The sequence below is a fragment of the Apodemus sylvaticus genome, chromosome 3 (assembly GCF_947179515.1).
Source record: "Apodemus sylvaticus chromosome 3, mApoSyl1.1, whole genome shotgun sequence".
In the NCBI taxonomy this organism is placed as follows: Eukaryota; Metazoa; Chordata; class Mammalia; order Rodentia; family Muridae; genus Apodemus; species Apodemus sylvaticus.
Window position 1 is genome coordinate 55,890,101 of NC_067474.1, and position 21,288 is coordinate 55,911,388.

At 53.7% G+C, this 21,288-nt stretch overlaps 2 protein-coding genes across 2 annotated transcripts in view; one reads left to right on the plus strand and one right to left on the minus strand.

Moving 5' to 3' along the window:
• The window catches only part of Dnai1 (dynein axonemal intermediate chain 1), a 42,138-nt gene extending 26,262 nt beyond the window's left edge, over positions 1 to 15,876 (plus strand). The window contains exons 13-20 of the mRNA XM_052175779.1: positions 2,585 to 2,832; positions 7,406 to 7,495; positions 7,611 to 7,698; positions 8,238 to 8,317; positions 9,814 to 9,962; positions 10,062 to 10,161; positions 12,715 to 12,900; positions 15,596 to 15,876. Of these exons, the coding sequence (XP_052031739.1) occupies positions 2,585 to 2,832; positions 7,406 to 7,495; positions 7,611 to 7,698; positions 8,238 to 8,317; positions 9,814 to 9,962; positions 10,062 to 10,161; positions 12,715 to 12,900; positions 15,596 to 15,694 (1,040 nt within the window). The 3' untranslated portion in view covers positions 15,695 to 15,876. The remainder of the gene's footprint in view (positions 1 to 2,584; positions 2,833 to 7,405; positions 7,496 to 7,610; positions 7,699 to 8,237; positions 8,318 to 9,813; positions 9,963 to 10,061; positions 10,162 to 12,714; positions 12,901 to 15,595) is intronic.
• Enho (energy homeostasis associated) lies at positions 15,864 to 18,111 on the minus strand. The gene is made up of 2 exons (XM_052176286.1): positions 17,650 to 18,111; positions 15,864 to 16,726 (listed from the first exon to the last, which is right to left on the minus strand). Exon 2 carries the CDS (start codon positions 16,568 to 16,570, stop codon positions 16,340 to 16,342), a length of 231 nt encoding a protein of 76 aa, XP_052032246.1. The 5' UTR covers positions 16,571 to 16,726; positions 17,650 to 18,111; the 3' UTR covers positions 15,864 to 16,339.
• Positions 18,112 to 21,288: the final 3,177 nt, after the last annotated feature.

Below are 21,288 nucleotides of genomic sequence, written 5' to 3' on the forward strand. Positions count from 1 at the left end.
AGTTAGGAGGCCATAATTCAGGCTTCTAGTACCAGTGTTTCAGCAAATAGATCAGAATTGTCCTCCATTCAGAGTTACTAAGTCACTCCTGTCCCTCCCTGGCTTCCCTTGTCATGAGCACTGTGCATGTCTACAGGAGTCAGGGGTTTGCGTAGAGGAAGTCGGTCATCAGCACTGCCCATCAAGGGGCACAGCGCAGCACATAGCACTGAGCATCACCAGCCATTGCTTCAGTCTCTCCTTCCTCCTCTTACCCTGTCAGTCTTGGCTAGTGCGGAGGACAGATTGGAATCAGAAGCCCCAGTGGCTAGCCATCTGGCGGGCCCAGCGATGGCTGTCTCTGACCTTGCAAGGTGAACTAGGAGCGAAAGGGTAGGAGACGGAGAGGCAGGTAAGGTCCCGGGGTCTGCCTGATGTCAGAGGAGGCTGGAGTGACCAGTGGAGGAGCAATGGCCTTGGCCCGCTCTAGATCTCTTCCCCTGGAGAATTAACCATTGGGGCCCACCTAGGAGCTGCCAATGGAGGTACTGCCAGTGCCTCCCCACTACTTCACGGCAGACCCCCTACTGTGGCTTTGGCCTCAGGGTGTTGTGGGATACAACAAGTGCTCCATCTTCTGAGGATAACCGCGTTAGAGACTTTCCTAGGACTGTGGATGTGGATTAGGCCTTTGCTTTCATTTGCTTGGTGGTGCTGTCTCTGTGCTTTATGACCTGAAGGGTCCTTCCTCATGGAGTCAGGTGTGCTGAGTAAGGTCTGGGGCTGTTACAAGGGGATCTTTGGCCCCCAAGCTCGCTTTACCTAGGGCAGAAACACTTTTCTTCCTAAACCACAGTGCTGCTGCTGGGCGGTGGTGGCACACACTTTTAATCCCAGCACTCAGGGGGCAGAGGCAGGAGGATCTCTGAGTTTGAGGCCAATCCCAGTCTACATAGCAAGTTCCAGATAAACCAGGGCTACACAGAGAAATCCTGTCTTAAAAACAAAAACAAAAACAAAAACAAAACAGCCACTAAGCCACAGTGCCCTCCTTCCATGGCTCAGGATGGAGCCTAGAAATTTCCACTATCGATGCAGCCCCTCCTTGCCCGCCTGCAGGGGATCCAGAGGGGGTTCCTGAGCAGAGCCTCAGAACTCTGAGGATTAGCCACAGCAAAGGAAGGGAGGTAGGCCTTTCCATTGGCCTGGTCTCCACAGAGTCTCTGGGGTGGCAATAACTGGGGTGTACACAGTAATAGCTGAGGTCGTGCGTGAGTCCAGGGAGCACAGGGGAGACCTCAGGGCTAAGGCCGGGAGAAATGACTCAGCCATGCCGGTCACGTTGGCCTTGCTCACCCAGCTTCCCCACACACCGCACACCTCAGGCCTGGTGACTTTGTGCACATGGCAGGGTCTGCAGCCATTAGGCTGGAGGAGGAAACCCAGCCGGGGATGTGGCAAGGCTCACGGCTGCCCTGGGATAGGACGCACGAGATGCGCTGGTCTGCCCGCTACATTTCCAGTTCTGACTCTAAGATTTTAGCTTGGGAGGACTGAGAGGTCTGGACTGGCAGCAAGAGAAGTGGACGTGAGGGTCACATGCTGCTCATGGCTGTGTATCAGGATCCTCGCTAGGAATGTAGGGAATGACCTGGGGCGGGAGGGAGGCGGCCTTTACGGAGCCTCCATTGTTGCTCACATTTGGACCTGCATTTGGGCTGAGTGGGCCAGTCTGCCTAGAGACTTCCAGATATTGGAGGTCTGCCGGGAGCCCTGGCACTGCTGCCTTGGGGAACCGTGGGGTAAAATATGAGGAGGTGACACCATGGGCTGGCCACAGACGACAGCACGCCTTGGGTGGTTTGTCCTGCCTGCAGCGCTGGAGACTGAAACCTGGGCTTTGTGTCCTCCCTCCTCCCCCCTCCTCCCTCCTCCTCCTCTCTCCCCTCTTCCTCCTTCCCCTCCTCCCCTCCTTCTATTCCTCTTCCTCCTTCCCCTCCTCCTCTTCCTCTTTCTCCTCTTCCTCGCTCCTTTTATCCTCTTCCTTCTTTTTCTCCTTCCTTTCTCTCTCTTCCTTTCCCCCTCCTCTCTCCTTCTTCACTCTTCCTTCTCCTTTCTTTTTTCTTCTTTAATTTTTTGAGACAGGGTCTAAACTAAATTTCCCAGGCTGGCCTTGAACCTGCAATCCCCCTGTCTCAGCCCCTGAGAGGCTGAGATTACAGGCCTACATTACCAGGTGTCCCCAAATCGACTCACATTCTTAGAACAACAACTGTCTGAGCTTGCATCCCCTTGTTCTGTGCCCCGGAGAGAAGAGAGAATGACTGTAGATGAGATTGGCCTGGTCACCTTTTCCAGATGTTGCCTCTGACCATCAGAAGGGAAGGTCAAATTCGAACATTTCCATTTCATAGTCAGAGGATGAAGAACCGGCGAGGCACCCCACGCCCTCTCACAGGCCCAGCAGGCGACAGAGGAGGGTCCCTGTAGGGTCCAGGAACCTCACAGATAAGGAGACCCCTACTTACCTGCTGGGGCGCAGGCCCGGGGCTCCCCGGCAGGACAGAGGGTCCGTCAGCTGCAGCCCTCCTGTCTTCCCGGGCAGATGATTTCATGAAACAGAGCCGCGGCATGCTGCTGCTCTACAGCATGAAGAACCCCAGCTTCCCCGAGTACATGTTTAGCAGTGAGAGCGGCATCATGTGTCTGGACATGCACGTGGACCACCCGTACCTGGTGGTGGTGGGCTACTACGACGGCAACGTGGCCATCTACAACCTCAAGAAGCCTCACTCCCAGCCCTGCTTCCGCAGCACCTCCAAGTCGGGCAAGCACACGGACCCTGTATGGCAGGTCAGCCCGGGACCTGGGGGGCTGGGGGAGGGGTGGGGGTGGGGGAGGGGATGAGGTGAGGGAGGGGGTAGGGCAGGGGAGGGGAGCGGGGCGGGGTGGGGGGGGACAGTGTGGGCTCCGGAGCTGTGAAGGAGGGAAGGGGCTGGGAAGGGCAAGTTCCACCCCACATAGAGGCCCAGGGGCTGGATATGAGAGTAGCAGAGGGGAGACTTAGGAGTCAACAGTTTCCTTTCCCAGCTGGAGTCTGCTGCCCATAGCTCCATCAGGGAGACCTCAGCTGTCTGCCAAGACTCACAGGTGCCACCAGTACTTCAGTGACCCTAGCTGATGCCTCCTGGACCTCTGGTTCAGATTCTTATCTGTAAGGTTCCTGGACCCCACAGGGACCCGAGAAAGATTTGAGGATGTTCCCGGATAGGAATGCCACTGCTTGTTGAATACCCTCCGGTGTGGCTGAAGAGCCAAGTAAGTGTGTGTGTGTGTGTGTGTGTGTGTGTGTGTGTGTGGTGGGGGGTGTGGTGCAGTCTGCTCTTGAGCCTCTTGTCAAGCACCATCTGCTCTAGACAGGGTTCAGGCCACCCCACCGTGTCCCAAAGGTGCCCTGCCTCTTTAAGCTGTGCACTGCTCTCGTGGGCAGGTCTGAGAAAATCTAAAGTTAGATTTCTGCCCCAAGTTGCCCCAAAGCTCTGGGTTCATCAGGCAGTTCTTAGGACTGTCATGTCCTCTCTCCTCATGTCCTGAAAATCTCCAGGCAGGAGTTTTGGGGCCACCTCTGCTGGCCCTGAGTCTTTTGCCTCACGCACTGGATATGAGCTCCAGGTAGGCCTGAGGAGAGAGTAGACTTCCCAATCCCCGGGGACATAGTGACCTCTCAGTTTCAGCTCTTACCTGGACAGATGGTGTCAGAGAGGCAACCCCTGAGTCCCATGCCCTCCCATCCCACTTTCTACAGTGTGGGGCCCACAGGTTCTGTCCACCTCCTAACTCATTACCTCAGGAACTCTCTAGATATTAAGACAATGTCACCAAAGGCTTTAGTGGCCTGACTCGGCTTCATCAGCATGGATAGCCCAAGGCGGACAGTGAGATGCCCCTGGCTGACCTCACCGGCCTCCTCAGACCCAGGGTTGTGGAAGAGGTCCAAAGCAAGTGCTCTCTTCCTCCTCTGCCATGCTCTCAGAATCAAACAGCGAGGGAGAGCCACACCAGTACTGCAGCTTACCTGCTCTCCTCTGTCCAGTCAGGCAAGAGTCGCGGCACATAACCCAGGGAGGACCCATCTGCCCACCTCATCCACTCACTTCCGCTTTCCTTCTTTTTTTTTTTTAATCCCTCAGTGCCTCCATTACACACCCATTCATTAACTTCTGTTTGCTCACGTGGTTGCTGTTCAAGCCTCACCTCTGGAGCTCTTGTGCAAGGCAATCACAGCCACAGGCTGACCAGGGCAGGGCTCACCGCTAAGTGCTAAAGTAGAGGTGTACACAGAGGGAAACATTACCGTGGGTGGAGGCCAGGGCTCGCTAGAACAGTGTTTCTCAACCTGTGGGTTGCGACCCCTTTGATGAAGCTCTCTCTCCAAAAATATTTTCATTACCATTCATAACAGTAGCAAAATTACTATAAAGTGGCAAGAAAAGTGATTTTATGGTTGTGGGGGAAGGAGGTCATCACAACTTGAGGGTCACTGCATCGGGAAGACTGAGAACTACTGTTCCAGAGGAGGGAACCTCTGACCTAGATCTCGTTTTATTTTAGTTTTTGAGACAAGGTTTCTCTGCACAGCCCCAGCTGTCCTGGAACTTGCTCTGTGGACCAGGCTGGCCTCAAACTCAGAGGTCTGCCTGCCTCTGCCTCCTGAGTCCTGGTGTGTGCCACCACTGTCTGGCTCCTGGTCTGGATTTTACAGGATGTCACGTGGCAAAAGGAGTAACTGTGCAGTCAGTCATAAAGGGATTCGAGCACAGTGTCCCACTGGGAGCTGTGCGCCATTCAGAGCATGCATAAAAGGGGGAGGGGAAAGGCCCAAGGAAAGGACGGGAGCCCAGCTGGGAGTCTGCTTAGCTTGGGCATTGCAGGTCAGCGATTAAAACAAACGTACAATATATCAAAAGAGATGAGAGCAGAGCTGTTCTGCTAAAACTAGGTTCTTGCTTACTTAAGGGTCCCCAGCTGTCACTTCTGCTGCCTCCTGTGGCACCTTCTCAGGGCTCCTAAGACATCCCATGAGCACAGTTTGAAAGTCACAGCCCAATCAACCGAGGATTTGGTGGGGGTATAACAGTCACTATAGTGTTTTGGAAAGACTCTCTGCTACAGCACGAGAATTTTGAAGGCCGAGAAAGGGCAGAGGCAGTGGAGACCGACGTGGACATAGGATGGAGAGCTGTTGGGACAGGGACATCAAATAGACTTGGGGAAAGGGAAGCACCACGTTGCCTGGGTTTGGGGGTGCCCTGTAGGGCATCAATAGATGTGGGGAATGAGGGAGAGGAATGTGTTTGGCCAGAGGTTAATAGGAAAAGCAGAGGGGTAGCTCTGGCAATGTGCTGTGAAGAGCCAGTCTGGAGCTTTAAGATGAGACAAGCTGGTTGAATGAGATGACCCAGACCCAAGAACCACGGCCCTTCTTAGAGGGACTGTGCCCTGCGTGCCTGGACTTCCCTGCCAGGTGGGGGCAGAGTCTGTTGTGTTGGCCATGGGAAACCACTGAGGGCCGTGGAGCCAGGGTTTTAAAATGGCTCATGTCCTGTAGAGCGCAGACCCCTTCCCCAGGTGGCCCACAAGGGTCCTAAGCACTGATCAGACTCTCCTGTGAAGCCTTAGCCAGCAACAACTGGTCACCGCACAGGTCTAGAAAGGCAACTGGAAGAAGGTGTAAGCAGAGGCTGGGTGCTCTGTCCTAACCAGACGAGGTCCAAGAAGAAGAATTAGTGCAGTGCTCCCCACTGCTCCCTGGGTCCTCACTGGTCCTGGTTCTCTGGATCCTGTTGGCAAACACTCCCTCCCTCTCGGCTTTATTCCTATCCTCTCACCTCCGCTGTCTAGGATCACACACACACACACACACACACACTGGGCATGAGGCTGCTAAGTGGGGTGTGAAATACAATTTCCATGAGTGCTAGCGTCTGCTCATTAAACACTTCCCTTTGCAGCTCCCCTGCGCCTCTTACAGCCTGGCCTTTGACACCTTTGTCCCTCCCCCCTTTAAAGGGACCACGTTTACACAGAAGGGGAAGTGGTCTCCAGATCCATCCTTACTGTGCCATACAGCCTCCCCCTCCCAGTGAAAGCACAAAAGAGCCCGCTACTCAGACAAGCCCAGGCAGGACTCAGCCTGGCCTCCCGCAGCGGCTCCAATCAGATTCACCAGGCCTAGGGGCTGGGCTGGCTGGAGAGAGACAACCCCTTCTCCTCTCCCTACGCCCCAGCCGCCCTCCTCCCCAACAGCCATGGTGACAGCTGTGGTTACAGGCAACAGGCCTAGGTTCTTGGCCTCCCTCTCTGGACCTCAGCTTGTGACAGAGGGAGGAGACTGGACAGGGGTCCCAGCATGGGGGGTCTGGAGGGAATCGGAGGATGGAAAGCTCTGGGCACCCAGCCCCGCCCCAGCTTTCGGGGACTTGGCTTGGCCAAGACTCCACATCTGGCAACAGAAACTTGAGCCTCAAGCGTGTCATCTTCATAAGACAACAGCTCTGTCTCCAAAACACTTTCCCATATGTTTGCTTCCAGCCTCGAGAAGACGGGTGGGGCAGAGTAATTAACCCGGATTTGCAGATGGAGAAATGCAACTCAAATCTGGGATTTGGGAGCAAGATTCTGGGAGCAGGAGCTAGGGCCGGTTTGAAGGTGGGAGCAAAGGAGGCTTTCAAGGAAAAGACCAGAAAGAGGGGATGGACTCCTCCCCCACACATCTCCCCACAGCTCGCAGCCCACCTTCCTAGGATGATATTAATAATAAGGATGTTAGCCAGCTAGAGTGTTTATTTTTGAGACAGGATCTTGCTGTTTAGCCCAGGCTGGTGGGCTAGAACTCATGACCCTCCTGCCCCTGTCTTCTGAAAAGCTATGAGTCATTTTGCACAGATGCCATCAAGCTAAAGTATTTCCCACCACACCTGGCCCCATTAGCTACTATTTTCTGTAATATGTAAAACGTGCAGTGCTCTGAAGATTTCACACATGGCATCTCATGTATGCCTCACAATATGCCTAACAATCATGGCTTCCATTAGGGCTATTGTGGGGCTCTGACCTTTCCAGATCATGGGTATGTGGGGAGATTAAACCCAGGACAAGAACTTCTTCCCACAACTAGACCGCTAGAAGCCAACCCAGGGAGAAATTGTCTCCTGACAAAACCGCACCTTAGGGCAATGCTCTGCTCTGGTGGCCCCAGGTTGGAAACAGCTGGATGAAATAAGATCGGAAGGTCTCATCATGGAGTTCTGGGAAATGGGCTCCTAGAACTTGCACCTGAGTCCCAGATGGGTACAAGGGGAGCCCCACCTACAGTCATAGCTCAGCACCCTAACAGAGTTCCAAAACTGTGCTTGGGATGCTTCAGGTCAAGTGGCAGAAGGATGACATGGACCACAACCTCAACTTCTTCTCTGTGTCATCCGATGGCAGGATCGTGTCATGGACCCTGGTCAAGGTGCCTGTTTCCCAGAAAGGGTCCTGGAGGGGTGGGTGGGGAAGTGGGAGGAGCTAAATGGCAAAAGGCCACTGAGCTAGTCCAGCCCCCCATCTCTCCACCACTCTGGCTGCAGAGCGAGCTGGTTCACATCGACGTTATCAAGCTGAAGACTGAAGGCAGCACCACAGAAATCCCTGAGGGGCTGCAGCTGCACACTGTAGGTAGGAGCCCCAGCCTTCGCACCCCCAGCCTGAGGAGACCGTTCAGACCCAGCACCCCGGGATCAGTGACTGTGGTGATTCTGGAGACAGGAAAGCTCAATCCTTTGGGCTGAGCCCTTGACCATCAGCCCGTCCCTGCTGAGGCAGACCCTGCTCTAGTTTATGCTAATCAGGTGCTGCTATGCAGATCCAGCCCTGTTTATGCAGATCTAAGCCCTGTTTACCCAGATCCTGTCCCTGTTTACTCAATTCCTACCCTGTTTATGCAGACTCTATCCCTGTTTGCACAGACCATGTCCCTGTTTGCAGACCCCCATCCCTGTTTACCGTGACCCTGACCCTATTTAACTCAATTCCTGCCTTGTTTACCCAGGCCTCCAGTCCTGTCTGCAGCGGCCTAACAGCCTAGGGCAAGCAAGCCCGAGGTCCAGTTTCGGTTTTCCTGGCCTGAGCCCAGCCCAGTCCTATTTGTCCAGCGCTGGGCTGGGTGGGCGGCTCCCTCTGAGAACCAGCCTGAGTCTGTGCCCTCTCCTTCCCAGGCTGTGGCACTGCATTTGACTTCCACAAGGAGATCGACTATATGTTCCTGGTGGGCACAGAAGAGGGGAAAATCTACAAGGTGAGGCAGCACTGCCCACCCTGCCAGCTCCTCACAGGGCCACTTGAACCTAAGCACCTTGGGAGGTTGTAATCCTCAACAAATCCTATTCTGACATCATCTAGCCTTTACTGTTTTAGACACTTTCGTGGGGTGGGCAGGGGGAGGGTAAAAGATGCATCTTTTTTAAAGTTTTTAAATTTGTGTGTGTGTGTGTGTGTGTGTGTGTGTTAGGTGTGTGGGCACACTCATGTCACACTGTGCATGAGGAGGTCAAAGGACAACTTCGTGGAGTTGCTGCGGCTCTAACTAAGGTTTTCAGGCTTGGTGGCAAGCACCTTTAGCCTCTGTGCCATCCTGGAAGCTCAGAAGAGAGGCTTCCCCGATTCAAATATTTTTTAATATTTGTTTATTTAATGCTGGTGTGTGGGGGCACATACTTGTACAACACATGCACGTAGAGGAGCAGATATAGCTTGTAGGCTTTTTCCAGGGGTTAAACTCGGGGCATCAGGCTAGCTGAAGGTGCCTTTACCAGCCAAGCTATCTCACCAGCCCAGGCATGCGTGTCTTGGTCTGCTTGGGAGTCAGGAAGTGGGACTACAATCAGAAAAAGGTGACGGAGAATCTAGAGTGACTTGAACCAGTCTCTTTCCCCTTTCCTAAGAGGCAGGCATGGGGCTAGGAGCTTGGGGGAGCTGGGAACATTCTGGATAGACTTCCTGGAGGAGATCTGAACTTGAGCTAGGCTTTGAAGGCCAGGTATCAAGCAGCTTGATCTCTGAATCCGAGGTGCATGGCTGCCGGCAGGACACAGCCCTCACAGCCAGTTCTCTGCCCTGTCTCAGTGTTAGTAGGTGAACATCCTCTGAACCTCCATCGTCCAGAAATAGCTTTGCTGTGAGCTTTTCTTAGGCTCAGAGATTCAGAATGTTAATTACAGACAGCCTCCCGGGAGCCCCAGAGGCCCAGCCAGAGTTGGTCTGAATGCAAAAGAGGTCCCCACCCCCTCTCCACCCCTCCCAGTGGCAGCGGGAGAGAGGCAGGGGAAGGAAAGGCTGGTCATTTTGTTTCCAGAAGGGCAGGAGAGAGGCTTGCTGGCCAGGGTAGACACTGATGGGAAACCTGGAGAGCTGAGTCTGCTCCTGCCTCTGCACCTGCTCTTACCTGGTCAAGGTGGGGTGCTGCCTACTGTGGTGTGGACGATGTCCCAGCTGCAGTGAATCCATGGCACTGTCTACCCAAGGGCTTTGGCATGGACAAAGTAGGCTATGGCGCATTGTTGCCCAGAGCTTGAGATACACTGTCTTGGAGAGAGAAACCACTTTCTTACTCAGTCACCCTCCCCAAGAGGGCTTCATGCCCAGCCTAACCCTAGTCCTAAAGTGCTTCCTCTCCCTTCCAGAGTTGGGGAGCAGATGGGCAGAGTCTAGGGCACTGATCCTCCAGGGCTTTTCTCGCTGTTGACTCTGCCCTTCCGCCCTTCCTTAATCAGCTGTCCTTTATCCCCACCACAGTGCTCCAAATCCTACTCCAGCCAGTTCCTGGACACCTATGACGCTCACAACATGGCGGTAGATGCTGTGTTATGGAACCCGTACCACACCAAGGTCTTCATGTCCTGCAGCTCTGACTGGACAGTGAAAATCTGGGACCACACCATCAAGTGAGGGGCCTGTCCTGGCCCTGCCCTGCCCCATGCCCTCCCCTCAGCTCTGACACTGTGAACCCTTTGTGTTATGGGCTCGTTCCTCTGCTGCTGCAGGACTCCCATGTTCATTTATGATCTGAACTCAGCTGTGGGTGATGTGGCCTGGGCACCATACTCTTCCACTGTGTTTGCAGCGGTCACCACAGACGGGAAGGTGAGTAGTCCTTTTCTTACCCTGCTGAGCCCCCACAGAAACAAAGAGGTATCTCAGTGTCTGCTTCCTAGAGAGCCCACCACATGCCACCCCAGGTCAGTAGGAGATGACGGGCAGTAGGATTATGTATTTCAGGGTCAGGCTCTGCGGGAAAGTGTGGCAGAATCATTCATCACAGGGGCCTCAAGAAAGGATCAGGAGAGTTCGCCTTGAGGAACAGGCCCTCTGGGGAAATGAGGTGTCATCCAGAAGGTGTCTTCCTTGAGGTCCCTTGGGAGGGGGTTAGTGGGTGCCTAGCCTGTGGGCCAGTTACTGGTCTGTAAGGTAGTGAGGCTGTCACCTCCAGAAGTGTCCGCACTAGTTCTGAGGAGCTTAAGGAGAGAGAGAGAGAGAGCGAGCCCAAAACCACCTTTCTGTGGTGTGTTCTTAGGTGTAGCTTTGTTTTCTTCATGGACTTTGATACAACCTGAAAAGTGCCTGCAGCCCCAGGGACATAATACAACGATTTAGTCACGCCAGCCAGCCACCCATTTCCTGAACGCATTACTAGGGCCAACCATGGTGCTCAGTTCCAGGCTAGAATCAGCTGATTATGGAGCTCACATTTATAGTGGACAAGAAGATTAAAAAAACAAAACAAAATAGCCATCAGATTCCCACCATGTCAGAGTGGAGGACGGAGAGCGGGGGGGTAGTGTTAGGGTGTGAGTGTGTATAGCAGCATTATTCATGATCTCCAAACACCGAAGGGAGCCAGGATCCATCACGTCATGAACAGCAAATAGAATGCAGCGTATATGCCCAAGGCACACAGTCAGCAGACAAGGAACATATGACAACATAGATGGACATGGAAAGCTTATGCTAAGTAAAATAGGCCACAAAAGGACAAACATATGGTCAGTCCAAAACAGATTTGACCAGCATGCTTCATGTCAGACAGGTCCATAGAGATGCAAAGTGGATTTGTGTTTGCTTCTCAATACAACGGTTGAGAAAAAAAAAAGGGTGGGGGAGCAACTGTTAATGAGCGCAGAGCTTGGCCTGTGAGCAAAGGAAACACCTTAAACTTTGCTGTGATAATGGTTTGATAAGTGAAGATGCTTAAACCAGGAAGTGTCTGCTTGCAGCATGCTCCATGGATGAACCTTATAGCATGTGAATTATATCTCACTAAAGCTGTTAAAGCAAACAGAAAAGGCCGGGCTTGCTGGTAAGTGCCTATGCCTGTTAAGCCCAGCATTCAGAAGGCAGAGGCCAGAGGACCAAAAGTTTGAAGGGAGTCTGAATTGCGGGGCGAGTGTCAGCAGGCCAGACCTCACGGTACAGCGAGACCGAGGGCGAGGGTGGGATGGATGGTGGTGGTGGTGGGAGGTGTTTCTTCGGAAAGGCTTCTTTGAAGAAGTGAAACTCAGACTGAGACTGAATGACAAGCACAGGCTGTTAATTTATTTACTTTTAGGCAGGGTCTCTTTATTATGTAGCTCTGCCTGTTCTCTTACAAGCTGGCCTCCATCTCACAGAGATCCAGCCGCCTCTGCCTCCTGCGTGCTGGAATCAAAGGTGTGCGCCCTTTGCTAGCCCTGCAGGACTAGCAATATGACAATGAGGTGGGGAAGCTGTCCATAATGAGGCAACGGGACACCACTATTCTGACGGATGAGCTCATCGGCTTGGGGACAGAGGCAGTAGGCCTGGGGCGCCTGGGGACAGAGGCAGTAGGCCTGGGGCACCGTGAGCAATGCCGAGAGGGCTTAAGATGGGCTGAGGGCACGCCAGCATGTGGACTCTGGCTCCAAGGAGACTGGGAGGAATTGTTTAAGGCAAGTCTGGGTACCCCGGGAAGGATGGATTGTAGCTGGGCAGAAGCAGAAGCAGGGAGACAGGTAGGCTGAGGCAGCAGGAGCCGATAGTGACTTGGACTCCGGGAGAAGCAAAGATAGTATCCAACATTTATTGGGCACTTAGGTATCACACTCAGAGCATTTTGTATTTATTAGCTGGGATAAACCCCTGACTCTGCCACTTACAAGCAAGTTAGCTTCTAAGTCCTCATTTATAAAATAGGGATAGTAATGGAACCGCAGTGTGGAGTGGTTGCGAGGGGTATAATTAGATGATCCACCCCTGTAAGACTCCTGCCCAGAGCCTGGAACACAGTAAGCCTATTAGACTGGATAAATGGTAGCTGCCAGTGTTGGGTTTCTTGGCGGTATTTTCATATATACATCATCAGAGTTCCTTCTGATCATCCTCTTCCCTCCTTGTCGCCCTCCCTCTGATCCTGTTACCTGTCCCCTTTGTCCCTCTAATAGTCTCCCCTCCATGTCGTGTCATATACATCCTGCTGCTATCATCGATTCTGCATACATTTAAGATCCCTAATCCTCTTTAACCTCATTCCCTCAGTCGGGGAAAGAAAGCAAACATGAAATCCCTTTGGAGGCTTCAGCTCTGCTGTGCTGACTGTTAGCCTTCTGTAGGGTTCTCACAAAGCCCAAGGTGGGACACCAGGGCCCGGTTCGCCCAACTGTGACATGACCCTCTCCGTAGGCCCATGTGTTTGACTTGGCGGTCAACAAGTATGAAGCTATCTGCAACCAGCCCGTGGTGCCCAAGAAGAAGAACAAGATCACCCACGTGCACTTTAACCCCATTCACCCCATCATCATCGTGGGCGATGACCGTGGTCACATCATCTGTCTCAAGCTCTCTCCCAACTTGCGAAAGATGCCAAAGGTATGGGGCTGGGGGGTCCAGGCTGCCATCAGGAGATGCGGGGAGGAGGAGAGGGAGGAGCCAGGGCCACCCCAAGTTTCTGGCAAGGATTCAAGGTAAGGATGTGTTACTGCCTGGATGGGGAGTCTGGAAAGACAGTTTGTCGTACTGTGTCCGAGTTCCCTGTAGGGTCCCAGGGGTATTTCCAAGGAGTAAGGGGACTTGGAACATGCAGGAGGCAAGCATCATTGGATTATTGGAGTGCAGGATATTGTAGGCGTGACAGGCTCCCAGGAGAGGGACTCAAAGCGCAGCTGAAGCATCGTTGCTGGGCTTACAGAGTTCCAGCTCCAATGGTTCCTGAACTGGGATGAGCCGGGGGACCAGGTCAGCGGTGTAGATAACCTTCTAAGTTCTGGCTTCTGGGTCTCTAATAGTGAGAAGACCCTGCCCAAAGCCCAAGGACCCCAAATGTATGACCCGAAGCCAAGATCAATGGCCTTGAATCTATACCTGAGCCCAAATTCAGATTTAAGACTCAAGCTTCACGGCACAGGCCTTAGAATCCAGAGCCTTGGGGCTCAATTTAAAAATACAGAACACATTTGTATACGACAGTGGAAGTGGCTCTTCGCCCTCTCACCAGCTTTGGGCCAGGGTCAGGGTTGGCCAAGTCATGCTCATCTTTGAACCTCCAGGGTACAGTCTGAGGTATATCCAGCAGTTTGGGGCAGGGTCTGGGACTCGTCTTTTCCAGCTACATTCTTCTTCCCCAAGTGTCCCCACCCAGGCAGGGACTGCGCACCATCCTTTGGATACTGGCATAGACTATTCTCCACCATGGCCAGGGAGGCACAGGCTAGAAGTATGGATGGCCCTGTAATTGTAGCCAGCTGGGGGAGGGGGTGGACTTGGCTATAAATACTCAGAAGGCTGCTAAGCGCCTGCAGCTGTGGCCCACAGGCTGCGGTGGGCTTTGGGGGTTGGGGGAGTCAGGCATGGTCTAAATCTCTTTGCTGAGCCCAGCTCCTTGGCCTCAGGAGGGAGAGAGGCGGCAGCAAATTCTGTGGAACAGATAAAATCTGTTCTTAATTTAATGAGGGGCAGGCTTAAGATGGCAGAGGTGGACAGCCCCCTGGGAAGATGATGGCCACTCTGTGGAGAGAGGCATAGCTCTGATGCCACGAGCGTGGTAGATATGAAAGTCCTACCCCGTGCAGTGCTGGGAGGCAAGATTTATCGCAGTTCCATCTCCTCACACAGCAAGGGTCAGCTGTGGCTGAGGGAGCTGAACTCTGTGAATCTGGAAACTTAAATCACCAAGGATCTGAGCAAGGACAGTTTGGGGCTAGTACTTGGGAGGATTAGAAGTTCCTGAGAGATTGCCGTCTGACCCTGTCAGCAATCAAGTGATATACAGAAGGAAGTCCTCTGGGCATCCCTACAGGCCTCCCCAGAGCTGCAGATTTCCTGTCCCTCCCAAGAGGGCTTACCTCAGAGGCCCAGACCTCTCTCCCAGTGAACTTCCCCTGAATGCCATCAGAAGTCAAGAATCCTCTTCCCCTTCCTCCCGTACACATGGGAGGAGGCTCAGAAGGCCAGGGGACTTGTCCAGCCTGATGGGGAGCTAATGACAGCAGTGGAAACCAGGTCTCTTAAGTTCCAAGGGACAGGGTAAAGCTGAGAAATAGCTTAATTATGGAGAGAGAATGGGGAGAGAGGAAACAATGACTCTCCTGTGCCTCCGACTGGAGCCTGGAGCGGTGAGCTGGGTAACACACGCTGCCAGAGCAGACCTGGGAGCAGGGGGAGGGGGCAAGGCCAGAGGAAACTGGAGCTCTGCTGAGTCGCAGCAGCTAGCCTGGGCCAGGCAGAAGCCCACCAGCTCTGCACCCTCCCCCTACCTTATACCCCAGCAGGTGGAGCTGGGGCAGGTGCCAGGAAACAGTGGGTACAGGTGGCAGAGAACCGACGGAAGGGAGCAGATGGCAGCTGCCCAGCCTGTCTCAGCACAGTCCGCGTCCCACTGTCTGGGCAGTAGAGAGACTTTGACTGATGTGGCCTGCCTCAGAATTTTAAGGCCTGTGTCCAAAACTCCATTTTGTCAGGGCCTAACTTACCAACAGAAGCACTAGAGTACTTTGCAGGTGGGAGCAAGGGTCAAACTCAGGATCTAAGAGACAGTCCCCAGTACATAGAGACATGTTAAATTCTGTCTGCTCTCATGGGTATCCTGGTACTACACACACACACACACACACACACACACATACACGTTCTGGTTACGTGACACATCAAGTCTGTCTTCAAGTGGCACCCCTCCCTAACCCTCAGCTGACGATGGGGACACCTGTGGCCTGGTCCACACTCCTCCCTCTCCTGCAGCACATCTGTCCCCTTCTTACAGGACCCATCTTGAGGGGTCCTAATATTCAGCTCCTGCCTCTGCCCAGAGCCTACAGCTCTCCACTGCCTGGTGACCTCTGAGGGACTGGGGACACATGCCTTTCCCTACTCCTTCCAGCACCAAGTGTTTGACTCTCGCTAAGCTCTGGGGCTAGAGTTGGATCCTCCTCAGCCAGGCCTGGGTCACCTTACCCCAGTAGGGATCCAGTACAGTCAGGGAATGGCAGGTTGGGAAGAGGAGCCAGTGGCAGCTCCCAAAAAGCAGCAGCAGGTCTGTACCCATTCCCACTGGTGTTTGCCCTCTCTTCAGGAGAAGAAGGGGCAGGAAGTGCAGAAGGGCCCAGCTGTGGAGATCGCAAAATTGGACAAACTGCTAAACCTTGTGAGGGAAGTAAAAACCAAAACCTGAGAGACTGGCCCAGGCCCTGCCCCGTGTTCTGAACACAGTACAAGCCAGGACGTGCCTCACCCTGATCAATCCCAGGATTTGCTTCTCTCATTCTGGTTAAGGTCACGTCACCTTTCTCCATGACCCTCGGCCCCCATTATACCTTCTCTGCACAAATAAAGGCCAGCTGGACACTCATCTCATACCTTTATTTGTTTTTCTACCACACAGCCCCTAAGAAAAGAGATCTCAGGATAAGCCATAGTTCCATTTATCATCCGACGAACAGTGGGAGGACCAGAGAAGGGGCCCAGCCTGGACGCCCTCCCGTTATTGCCATGGGTTCCAGTTTGCTTCCCAGCCTAGAGAGCCCAGAGGTGCTGAGCCTAGGAAAGGTGTAAACTCAGCCCTTGGCCCTTGGGATGGAGCGGAGTCCAGATGGCCCTGGCCCTAGCACCAACTCCTAACCCCCGACTCCAGGCCTGTCTCTCTAGGGCTGCTCAGGCCTCTCGGAGCCAGGCTGGCTACAATCTAGGCTGCTGGGTCCAGCTGCAAATCGACCGGACTCTAAATTCTGGACCCCAGGCTTCTTGAATTCTGGGATCCGATTCCAGGCTCTGACTCCGGTAGACTCAGGTCCAGGACTCCAGGCTAGGCCAGGGGCCTTCAGGGCTGCAGCAGGTAGCTGCCTTCATGACTGGGCTTCTGGGGTGGTGGCGCCTTCTCAGGACAGGGGCCAGGGCTGGAGTTGGGACTGGATTCCGAGAGAGAATCGACGTCAGCAGAGCGAGAGTGGCAGGCCCAGCAGAGAATGACCCAGAGCAGTAGCAGCAGGAAGCCTACAAGGCCGTTGCAGACGATGGCGATGAGAGCCCCCTGGGAGATGGCTGCCCCCATGACAGGCAGCACCCTCAGGCCAGCGCACACCGCGGAGCCGCCTCACTGGCAAGGCCCATGCCGAGGCTCAACTCTGGTGTGGCCGACTTTCCAAGGAGGCTGTCCTGTCCACACACGACTCCTGGGCAGTGAAGATGCCCACCTGCAGTCCTGAGCCTGGGGAGGTACAGAGGAAAGTTGACGGAGGTGAGGAGGAGGTGGCCTAGGCTAGCCCAGGGAGACCTTCCATCTTTGGCCTCAGGCAGAGAAAGCATCAAGTCCCAGCAGGCTCGGATACCCCACAAAGCCAGCACCCCCACCCTCAGGCCTGGCTCTGAGCCCCTGGGTACTGTGGTGCAGCCAGAATGGGGAAGCTGTAGTAGGCAGGCAGCCTTCCTGTCATTCTCCTTGGAACTGGTGGGTACAGCCGAGCCCTGCCCACCAAGCTTCTAGCCTTCAGACATGCTGTTGGTGGGCGGAACTGAGGTGGCTTAAGGCCCAGGAGGAAGATTATGACCGTCATTGTAGTGGCCAGGGCATCCTCTCTTTTTCTGAGGGCTGCAGTCAGCCAGTCCAGGAGACCTACAGAGGTGCCAGCTCACACAGAGGGAACTTTGTGGAGGCCCTGGCAGGAACGTGTGGCTTCTGCATACCCAGGGCGGTGTGCCTAGGTGTACCGTTCCCTGGGACTTTGCCTCACTGGGTCAGGTGTGTGTCTGGACGTATCTTCCTGTCCCTCTGTCCCTTGCTGGGTCTGCATCCTTGCCTCTGCAAACACACCTCTTTGAAGGTGTGTGACTGCCTGTCTCTCTGAGTCCCTGTCGCTGAGTGTCTTGAGTGTTTCATTTATGTGTCTCATTTCTCTACCAGTCTCTCTGTGTATCTCTGTCTCTTTTTACGACTGCCTGTCCCTCTGCCCTCGGGGACATGTCTCCATGGGGTCGGTATCTATCAGTGGTTCTGTGCGTCTTGCATGTCTTTGTGTCTATCTCTCCTCCAAGCTGTGTGTCTCTCTGTCTCTGTGTGGGTCACTGTCTCTTTATACTCGTCCAAGATCTCTGTTTTTCGGCCCCCTGCCCGCAGGGGAGCCCCCTCCTTACCTGAGTTGAGCCCGGTGCGCGCCAGCGGGAGGGTCCGGGACAGCGGGATGCTCAGCGCCGACTGAGGCTCAAGAGCCTACGGGCGGGGGGCGGCGGGAGGCGGGCAGGGGCGACGTCCACTCCCCGGGCCCTCCCCTTGGGCCGCGCAGCCTCCGCCGGCCGCTCCCGCCGGGGCGCGACCGGGCCGGCCTCTGCCGCGGGCGGTCTGCGGAGAGCGGGCACCTCCTCCCCCTGGGGCGGCGCCTCCTCCGCGGCCGGGGCCGCTAGCTCGCTAGCTCGCTCGCTCTCTCGCTCGCTCGGCGGCACTCGGGCGGCGGCGGCAGGAGCGTCGAGGAGTTCGGCTGAGCTCGGCTGCGTTCGGCTGGGCTCGGCTACGGCGGGAGGGAGTCGGCTGAGCTCGGCTGAGCTCGGCGGGCAGCAAAAACAGCGGAGAGCCCCGCCTCGCGAGTGGCCAGCGGTCTGCGGCCCTTTGGGGGCGGAGCCATCTCTGTGCCGCTGCCGCCGTTCAATTGGCTGTCCGGGCCAAGTTCCCGCGCCATTGGTTGTGCTCTGGGGTGAGACACGACCATCCTGGTGCAGGAGAGGAGGGAGGGGCTTGGGGGAGGGTGAGAGGAGGGGTATATAGGGGCCACTTTGTTTTGATCCATCCTTTGAGAGGGTGAAGGACCAGCCCATCTTTTTGCAGAGATTTCTTGCACCTTCCACACCTGGAATGCACCCCACATGCGAAGCGTTTACCCCCTCCATATCTGGGAGAAGTCTGTCTCTATTATCTGAAAAAGTCCATGTGCCCGCACGCCTGACCCTCCTCACCTCTTATCTTTCTACATATCCCTTTCCCAGCAGACTGTAGACTCCCGCATGTCCACTTTACAGCGCCTGTAGATTGTCCCTAGTCCTAAGAACAGTGTAATCACTGGGAACACACGACCTTTGTCGCGTTTTCCTGATTTCTCACCCAGTGCTGGTCACAGGCCTTTGCTTTGCTTGCTGGAGGAAACTTGTGACACCTGAAGAATGGCTCAGCTCTGACTGAGCTAGATCCAGGCCTCATGGACGGCCTGACTCTCCATCCTAATAGTTCTGAGATCAAGGTAGCTTGGACAGGAGCAGTCAAGTAGGCCTTCCCCTCCCAGACCCTTAAGTGGCAGTGCTAGTGATGTTACCTGGGGCACTGGGCTCACACATGCAAGGAGTGATATTTCTCCAGTGATTCTTTAGTGTTCTAATGTGTGCCTTCTATCACATACTGTCCATGGACAGTCAGAGACCCATGGCCCCACATCCAGCCATAACTTCTCTCTGGAATACTACACTCACAGCAAAAATGCGTACTGGAGTCACAGTGGTGTTGGTTCCTAGTTCCACTTTCTAACTCTCTTAAACACAGCCTTCTTCTCCATAAAATGGTCATAGTAATAGCTACTTCTTAGGTTTTTCACTAATTCATTCATACCATACCAACTACATCTCAACAAATGTCAGCTGACAAGCCAAGACCAGGTGGCTAAGGGGCAGGTCTCCTCCTTCCGAGAAGAGAAGGGGAGTGTAAAGTCATCTCAACGGCTGAGTCATCCAAAGCTGCTGTTAGAGACCGTCGAAAATAGACTATGGACCCCGTGGAGTTTGTCAGGATGGATTAATTTTAGTTTCCCCCTGTTACCCAGCAGGGTGGGGGTATTGTGAGAAGGATCACATCAGTTATAGGAAAGAGAGAGACATATGGTCGCACATCTGAGTATAAAGTCAGTGAATTTGTGACCTAGCCACAGGGGTTCAGATTTCATCCTGGAAACAGTGGGGAGTCACTGAAGAATTCTGAGCATCATCGGAGTGATGTGATCACAGCCAGAAATTAGAAGGATGATTTGGGCCATTGGTTGGAGAGGGGTTTTAAAAGCATTTGAGAGTGAAAAAAATACCTCTATCTTTCACATTGATGGGGGGCTAAAGAAAAAGGGCCTTGGCAGAGCAGGAGGGCACTGGGGGTATCAGTAGGCAGAACTCAGAAGACAGGGGAAGTAAGAAGAGGACATTCTGGGGTAACTGGTTAGCAGCTGTAACACTGTGAGGCAATGCACCATGATGAAGAACACAGAAGAGGGGATGCTGAGACGGCTCAACTGGAAAAACCACTTGCTGTCAAGCTGGATGGCCTGAGGTCAGTCCCTGGAATGATCATGGTGGAAGGCGAGAACTGACTCCACCGAGCCGTTCCCTGTCCTCCACGCTATAGACACTCTGTAGCCCACAGCTGCCCCCACTAGATAAATATAATTTAAATGTAAGTTTCAGCAGAGAACTAAGGCAGTAATGTTTGGAGAGGTCAAATTTGAGGTAGAATGCTCCAGCGGAACTGTTCAGCAGACACAGATAAGCAGCTCCAAGGTTCAGGAATGACATCGGGTGAGTTTTTGTAACAGGGTGAGAGTTAAGTCAGGAAAGTAGACGAGCTCCCTCAAGGAGTCAGCACTGGCGTAACTGCCCCCATTAGAGCTGCTGCACGCCCTGGTCGCCCCACACCCTGGTTGCCCCCACACTGTGTTGGCCCCCTACTCTCAGATGGTCTCCAATATTCGCCTGGTCCACATGGTGAAAAGAAGACTTCCAACAACTGCAGACATTAAAATCTTATTGTCTAGGACCTAGACCCCAGGTGGTTGAGGAGACACAGGTGGAGTGGCCCCTGCTATCGCTGCCGCTTCTTTTAGGATATAATCTGAGATTCCTCAGAAAGTACTCAGATTTGCTTTACTCAACAAGTGCTCAGGACTCAGGAGCCAAACAGTTACCAGGACCCACGTGATAACCCCATGGAGTGGGATGCCGGACTTCCAGAAGCCCGGTGCAGAAACAGCAGAATGGCAAGCAGTCCGGGTCCGTATTGTCTGCCCACTGTCTGCCAGACAAATCCTCACAAACTGCTGGAGTTTGGATCAAGAATGTGCCCCAAAGGCTGGGTAGAAGTAGGGCCTAGTGGGAAGTGTTGGGCCACTGTGGGGGGGAATGGGGGAGGGGTGCTCCTGGGGGGTCTGTAGGACTTAAATCTCTTCCTCTGTTTTTCTTGTCTGGCTGAAGAAGCAAGTAGCTTTCCTCTCTTCCTGTCCGGAAGCCCACAAGCAACTAAGTCAGTAAGTCACGACACGCACAAAACTGTGAACTAAAATAAACCTTTTTACTTTAAAAGTTTTATTACATTTACAAATGTATGTGGGATTTATTTATTTACTTGCATATATACATGTGCAAGGGCCACACAGGTGCTGAGGGCAGAAGACAACTTTCAGGAGTTAGTTCTCGTGGTCCACAGGTGGGTGCTCGAGATGGAAGTCAGATCATCAGGCTTGGTGGCAAAAACATTTACCCACTGAGCCATCTTGACAGCCCCTCTTTCCCTTTGGTATTTAAAAGTTGGGTATTGGTAGGGCATGGTGGCTCAGGCCTTTAATCCTAGCACTTGGGAAGCAGAGGCAGGCAGATCTCTGTGAGTTCAAGGCCAGCCTTGTCTACATAGTTAATCCAGGACAGCCAGAGATATATAATGAGATCTTGTCTCAGGAGGCAAATAGGAAAATAGATAAACAAACAAATGTTAAGTATCTCCAGTGTTACAGCAACAGAAAGCTCACTTCTTAGTTA

Bases quoted from the DNA above. Each gene is read 5' to 3' on its own strand.
- Enho (XM_052176286.1), bottom strand. From the start codon at position 16,570: ATGGGGGCAGCCATCTCCCAGGGGGCTCTCATCGCCATCGTCTGCAAC.